This window comes from Globicephala melas, chromosome 2 (assembly GCF_963455315.2).
Source record: "Globicephala melas chromosome 2, mGloMel1.2, whole genome shotgun sequence".
Lineage (NCBI taxonomy): Eukaryota > Metazoa > Chordata > Mammalia > Artiodactyla > Delphinidae > Globicephala > Globicephala melas.
Genome location: NC_083315.2, coordinates 103,884,851 through 103,892,501, shown reverse-complemented (window position 1 = coordinate 103,892,501; position 7,651 = coordinate 103,884,851). Strand labels below are relative to the sequence as shown.

The 7,651-nt window shown below is 44.8% G+C and overlaps 1 protein-coding gene across 1 annotated transcript in view; it reads right to left on the bottom strand.

Annotated features, from left to right (window-relative positions):
* Positions 1 to 4,987: 4,987 nt before the first annotated feature.
* The window catches only part of LOC115852059 (dehydrogenase/reductase SDR family member 2, mitochondrial), a 157,659-nt gene continuing 154,995 nt past the window's right edge, over positions 4,988 to 7,651 (bottom strand). Inside the window, 4 exon segments of the mRNA XM_030854480.1 lie at positions 4,988 to 5,138; positions 5,434 to 5,489; positions 5,842 to 5,976; positions 6,300 to 6,340. Coding sequence (XP_030710340.1) covers positions 4,988 to 5,138; positions 5,434 to 5,489; positions 5,842 to 5,976; positions 6,300 to 6,340 — 383 coding nt within the window.

Here is a 7,651-nt window from a genome sequence, read left to right as displayed (position 1 = left end):
GGTTAATGATTCTGCATCTCCCGCATTTTGGCTCAGACACAGGAAGCATAACTGGACAGTGTGTGGGGCTGGGGAAAGGAAGAGTTCTTCCTTCTAAGTTTGATGCCAGCACTTCATGACTCTGCAGCTGTCTGTGGAACCCCTGCTCCTGCTGTGGGATCAGCTGTCCTCTTTCTGTCTTAGAATTAGTGTGGCCACTGGTTTCTCTTCACAGCTGATTTGGAGATGCTAAGGGTGTGCCTCTAATCCAAGCCCTCTCAATTATCCCTAATGATTCCACAGAAATTTATCAGGTAGCCCTATGTGATGGCCAAATGACCCCACACTGCCTTAGGCTTAGAAAGTTCATATGCCCTTGGTAAACAACATCACTCAAGTGAAAAAACAAGGCAGGTGTCCAGGGGTGGAGAAGGGCATCCAAGAATCTGCTTAGAGCTTCAATGCCTTCAGGGCATGAAGCCACAGGATAGCTAGGATGGAGCTAGGAAGGATCAGGGCAAGCTCTAAATCGGAGGAATAAAGAAATCTACATGTACTTAACTCTTATCCTGGATGGCCTCTGGCAATAAGCTCCCAGCTCCCGTGCCCTGGTGGAGAGCTGTCCATTGTAGTGTTACGGGCATCTGAGTCTCTGCATGTGCTTCTCACCTAAAGCTGTGCTTCCTCCTGAAGTTGGTGGCAGGTGGTACCACCTGGGAAGTCAACTGGGGAGGCCATAGCCCTTGTGAGTAGGAGGGATTCCGCCAGAAGGAGAAGTCATGGCCATCCTAGTGACTGCCACCAGGGAGGTGAGAGGCCATTAGGAGACTCCTGCCTCCAACTAAGACCTGCCTAGGGAGTCCAGTTCCTTCCTTTTTCTGGGCTTCAAGGAGTCTATGCTCGAGGTCACTACTAGTGGTGGGGAAAAGTGGCTGCCTGACCCTCCTCCTCCACACTTGCTTATGGTAAGCTAGGCTATGTTAGATAATAGGCAATCCCCAAATCTCGGTGGCTTAAGCCAATAAGAATTTCTTGCTTGTGTCACAGTCCAATTCAGGGTCTGTGGCGCTCCTGGGCAGCTTTTCTTCAAGTAGAAACTCAGCAAGTCTGGCTGTTGCTATCTGGCAACTCCATCATTTCAGAATCCTTCACTTCCAACCATACAAACTGGAGAGAGAGGGTGGACCAAGGTTCTTGTGGGACATTTTAGGGGACAGGCACAGGCAGAAATTGTGACATAGCTTCAATATAGTTGTCAGGGAGGCTGAAGCTGCAGCCTTTCCACGTCTGCGGGAGAGGAAATGGGATGGTCAGCATCACACCAGTCTCTGTTATATGCATGCAGAGGCTTCAGTCCCCATGGTGATTGCAACTACTAACAGTTTTCAGAGGACCTTGCGGACCTGTCTCTCTCTCCATTACAGCGTATGCATTCTTGATTTTTTAAACCTTAATGGCCACCTGTGTACCGATGGCACATCAACATTCGAAACCTAAGGCACAGCGAGATACCACGGCCGCCACATTAGTAGTTGTTTCATGTTTGTTTAGCTGAATGAATGGAGAAGGGTAAGGACGTCTGAGTAGCCGTCTCTGAATCAGATTTGAAGAAAAGCCAGATTCAGAGGTCAGACTGAGCCAAAGGCAAGAAGAGGTCACCACTTCTGCCCGCACGTGGAAATGGCTCCAGAAATCCTAATCCTCTGGAATTCTGCTGTGGCACAGAGAGGCCAGAGTATATGAACTGTGGTCAGTGGCAGACACAGAGAATTCTGGTTTAAAGGTAGTAACTCTTACCTCCATGGCCTTGCACACAGGCCTGGTTATGATTCCCTGTGCTTGAGCCAACCTTGGGTTAATTCTCTTCGTCCTCAACATCCTTTTTGATTTGGTTTGCCCTTGTGTGTGTTGGCCTGGACTTGCTCCTCTGGACTGACTGATACAGAAGATCCTTTCTGGTCTTTGTCCGCAGAGTGAGGGCGGGTCCCTGGAGCCTGAGCTAGGCTGGGCCTGGCCAGTGTGAACCTGCCTCTGGCAGGTGCTGAGTTGTAAACCTATTAGTGGCTGCCTGAATTATCAACACATTTGATCTGCCTGCTCTTCTTCTGTACTAGGATATTACTATTACTAGCAATAAGGAGCTTTACCAATAAATGTAAACAGCCAGGATTTAATGGTGTCCTGCTTACCTCTCTGTGGTGTGGGCTTTGGTCCTGTGTATTTTCACATACTTTACTGAGGTATAATTGACAAATAAAATTGTATATATTTAAAGTATAAACGTGACGACTTGATATACATATACATTGTGAAGTGATTACCACTGTAGAGTTAATTAACACATCATCACCTCATGTGACTGCATCTCGGAGGATAACCTCTGAGTACTTGGAATATTCTTCCTGATAAGAGTGTTTTTGCATGCCTGAGGTTTTGGATACACTGTGTTAGTTTGACCTCTGGTGGGTTGGAGGCTGGGTAGCTAAGATCAGTCATGCGAGTGTTTTATGACTGACTCCCAATAAAAACTCTGGACACCAAGGCTTGGGTGAGCTTCCCTAGTTGACAACACTTTGCACATCTTCAATATTGATGCTAGAATTAAGCGTGACCCCATACGACTGCACTGAGAGGGGACACCTTGAAGCTTGTACAGGGTTGCTCTTGGACTTCATCTCATGTGCCTTTTCCCTTTGCTGATTTTAATCTGTACCCTTCCACTGTAATAAACTATAACCATGAGTATAACAGCTTTTCTGAGTCCTGTGAATCCTTTTAGTAAATCATTGAGCCTGAGGGTGGTCTTGGGGACCCTCAACACAGTGTGATACCCTTCTCCTGCCTTTACTTTCAACCTTCTTGTATACCTCAGATTTTATTTTTAAAGTCTCATATGTGTTTATATGGTTGGATTCCTTCCTTCCTTCCTTATCCAGTTTGATAATCTTTTTCTTTTAAGTAGACCATTCAGTCCATTTACACTCACATATATATTTGGGTTTATATCCATCCTCTTATTATTTTGTATTTTCCACTTATCCTATGTTTGCTATTTCTTTTTCTCTTTTTAAATATTTATTTTTATTGATTTATTATTTATTTATTTGTTTTTGCTGTGCCAGGTCTTAGTTGCAGTACGCGGGATCTTTGTTGAGGCATGTGGACTCTTAGTTGCGGCATGCAGACTCTTAGTTGCGGCACATGAACTCTTAGTTGTGGCATGCATGTGGGACCTAGTTCCCCGACCAGGGATCAAAACTGGGTCCCCTGCACTGGGAGTGTGGAGTCTTACTTACTGGACCACCAGGGAAGTCCGCTTTTTGTCTTCTTTCTTGATTTCTTTTGGATTGATTTTTTAAATCATTTTATTTTTCGTTGTTATTTTGTAGCTATATATCTTTTGTTTCACTTAGTGGTTACTGTAGAAATTGCAACACATTAGCTTAACTGTTAAAATCTAAGATTAATGACTTGACCATCCTCCTAGTCCAGTTGGACATCTTGTTTATCCTTCCATAACCACTTCCCCCCCTTTCCTTCTCTGCTCTGTGCTCTAGGAGACTGACCTGTACAGGCTGATCAACAGGCTCCCTCTGGCCTCTGGTTGGATATTTATTCCCCCAACTCTGTCTCTGCTAGGTCACAATGTGTGGGCTGGGACTCTTTACCTAAGTCCAGGGCTCCTGTCAGTTGGCTTCTTCCTTACAGCTACCCTTTTCAGTCCCTGCATCTGCTCCCTCCTTTTTTCCTTTGGGCCTAGAAGAGGTGCTGCCCCCTCCCCCAACCATTGGTTTCCTTAAACCTTGACCACACCTTTGTAAGTGGTACTTTTTTTGTGTGTGTGTGGTACACGGGCCTCTCACTGTTGTGGCCTCTCCCTTTGCGGAGCACAGGCTCCAGACGCACAGGCTCAGCGGCCATGGCTCATGGGCCCAGCCTCTCCACGGCATGTGGGATCTTCCCAGACCGGGGCATGAACCCGTGTCCCCTGCATTGGCAGGCGGACTCTCAACCACTGCGCCACCAGGGAAGCCCCCTGTAAGTGGTACTTTTATTAAACCTTCTCAAATCACTCAGTTTAAGAGTTTGTCCGTTTCTTGCTAGGATCTTGACTAATACATAAATATGAAAATCTAAAATACTCTCTCTTTACTCCTTTCCAACTTATATGTCATTTTATTTGTTATTTTTCAAATTATGAAATCTTTTATTTGTATTACAATGACTCAAAGCCAAAGTCCTACTCACACCTATTATGTTTTTAACATTTAATTGAGAAACATGATATATGTACAAAAAAGTATGTAAAATATATACGTAGAGCTTAATGAAGTATTATAAAAACCAATGCCTATGTAACTATGTACCAGGTCAAGAAACTGAAGTGGGGAATGTGAGACCCTGGAGGGAAAATAGTCAACATTAATGTGCAAATTATCACTGTAACAGGGCCTCATTCTTGCCTGGCACTCTCTGAAAATCCAAGTGGGGAGGCTGGCATTGATCCATCAACTCCCATCCTCTATTGGTGAGGGTGACCTCTGCTGGTGTTAACTCCTCTGTACTTCTGGCTTGTTATCTGTGTACAACCAAGCCATCTCCTATTGTGCTAGGGATGTACAGGTACTTGAGAAACCGTCAGTGTGCCAGGAACTGCCCACAGCTGCAAATGGGCTGAGGCCATACCCCTTCTAGATTCCCTTCACCCTTGGTCAGCATGTCCTCTGGTCTAGGCTGCTCACCTGATGGCGTGGCCCAGACTTCATCTCTGAGAATGCTGCTCTCTTGGTAACTATGCTGTTGTTAGGCCATGGTTCCTAATAACCAAGGTGGGAAAGGGGTGAAGAAAAATGAAAATACTCAAAGACAGTTTTATATTGTAAACTTTCTTTTCTTTCCTTTACTATTTTACCCTCTGGTGATTCTGAACTCAAAGTGTGTATATTGAGCACAGGCTTGTCATTAATAGAGGTTTTCCAACACGGTGGCCCAGAACCACATGGGGCCTTCACATCAAGAGGCAAGCCTGAGCTCTGTGCTCATACCCCTCAGAGGTGGGGGAGAAGTTGGGCACCATGATGTTCTTGCCAGTGATGTAGCTGGCATCTGAAGAGCACAGGAAGGACACCAGCTCTGCCCAGTCCTCAGGCCACTCCACTCTGCACAGAAAGAGGAGGTGGGGCTGAGAGTGGTGACACCTCCCCATGAGCTCTGGGTTCCTGTGGGATGCTGTGAAGTCAAGACCCTCATGGGGATGAGTGGAGGGCTGCAAATGGAGATATTTGGGCTCTGCAGGGACTTATACTCATCCCAGGGCTAGGCGGGTGATCAGATCTCAGAAAGAGGAATGGGTAACAGCCTGCAGAGTGATGGCATGTGATCTTTTATCCATCACAAAGCTTCTACGGTCACGTTAATCCAGATCCGGATGGATACTGCCTCATCACAACATACCTCTGTATTCCATGGAATCTTTCCAAACAGTTCCACAGAGTTGGGTCCTCAAAGAGCTAAAGCAAAGAACAATAATAGGTCATTGTGACTCAGACAGATGCAGTTACATTGGGAGCCACACCATGCACGTGCCCTTGTGGAAGCATGACCCTGCTCAGAGGTGAGGCAGGTGGGGGAACATTCCCTGCCCCTCCCTTAAAGAATCAAAACCCTAAAATTGAAACCCATTCTCCTGTATTGTGGGCAGAAGCTGCCAAGTCTCAAAGCTGTGGACCAGAATCTAGGTGTGTTGGGCTTGAGGATAGAACTCCACGTTTGTGAGCGTGGGTCTCTTTGGCTAAGGTCTTGCCTGGGGAAGACAGCAATGGGACAGTGTGGGAGGGTCCAGGAGCTGCCTTTGGTCCTCACCATTTGACTGCAGTCTGTGTTGATGATTCCTGGCACCAGGAAGTTCACCCAGATGTTCTTTGATGCCAGCTCCACTGCCAGGGTCTGGGTGAGTCCCAGCAGGGCCATTTTACTGACACTGTAGGCTCCTGTTTTCTGTGGGCAGAAAGGGAAATAGATAAATAACCTAGAACTGAGAATAAGGGAATGTCACTTGGATCTCCTGGGTTCTGCCTGGGAGTTCATCCCAATAGCACCTCCATATCATCACAATGCCTGAAAAAGAGGGTAAGAGGCTCCCACTAAGTGCATTTATGTAAAAGGCAAGATCTGTGACACCCAGTGATGTCATGTCTGCATGTGGGGAGTCCTGAGGAGCAATTGTCAAACCTTGGATAACTCTATGCACCCAATCTTCCAGATGAAATGAGAGCAAGTTTCCTCTTGGCTCACCTAGAGCCACAGACAGTCATATTTACGGCAAGTGGAATATAGGCTGCCACTGAGGAGACCAGGACCACTGAACTTTGCCTGGGAAGAGAAAGATGGGGTGGCATGTGAGCTGAAGACACTTGTGTGTGACTGAGAATGGAGACTATGTGGATGAGGGGGAGGACTGTGAGCGTGAGAGAGGTTGCTGGTGCAGGTATATCTCTCCTTTTCCTTTTAGGTCTTCAGTGATGTTTCTCAAGTTGTATTGCCAGTAAAGACATCTGTGTTTGGATTTTGTTTTTGGAGGAAAAAATTTGACTATAGATCACATTTATCTAATGGTAATATCATGTAATATAATAGGTATATAATTTTAAAGAATTTGTCCATTTCAGTGCAATTCCAGTTTAGGTTTGGAATAAAGATCTCTGTCACTATCATTCTCTTAGTGCCTTTTTATTGTCTTCAGGATCCATATGATGTCTTTTGTTTTTTAATTCCTGATACTGGTTATTTGTGCCTTACCTCTTTTTTCTTGATTAAACACACCATAAACTTGTCAAAATCATTTGTTTTTTTAAAAAATAAACTTTTGGGGACTTCCCTGGTGGTGCAGTAGTTAAGAATCTGCCTGTCAATGCAGGGGACACGGGTTTGATCCCTGGTCCGGGAAGATCGCACATGCTGTGGAGCAACTAAGCCATGTGCCATAACTACTGGGCCTGTGCTCTAGAGCCCGTGAGCCACAACTACTGAGCCCGCATGCCACAACTACTGAAGCCTGCGCACCTAGAGCCCGTGTTCCGCCATAAGAGAAGCCACTACAATGAGAAACCCATGCACTGCAACAAATAGTAGCCTCTGCTCACCACAACTAGAGAAAGCCCGTGTGCAGCAACGAGGACCCAACACAGCCAAAAAAAATTAAAAAAATAAACTTTTAGTTTTCTTAATCCCTATGTTATATTTTGTTTTCTTTTCCATTAATTTGTGCTCTTTATTATTTCCTTTCTTCTTTTTTTCTTTTTTCTTTATTTTTTCCTTCTTTTTTTGTGTGTGTGTTTCCTTTTCCCCCCCGTACATTCCAGTTTTGGTTTTTGTTTAACATTGACAATATAATACTCTGCTAACCACTATCATTTACAACTCAGAGATATATATTTACTTCAATGTCTGTAAAGAGGAATCTAAAATCTGTATTTTAAGCACAGCAGTTGAGCTGAGTACATTTTATATAATGTACTGAGGTTCATCTGTCCTAGTTCAAACGACTTTTTTCTTTTTTTAAGTTTTTAAAAATTAATTAATTAATTTTACTTATTTATTTTTGGCTGTGTTGTGTCTTTGTTGCTGAGCGTGGGCTTTCTCTAGTTGAGGCGAGCAAGAGCTACTCTTCGTT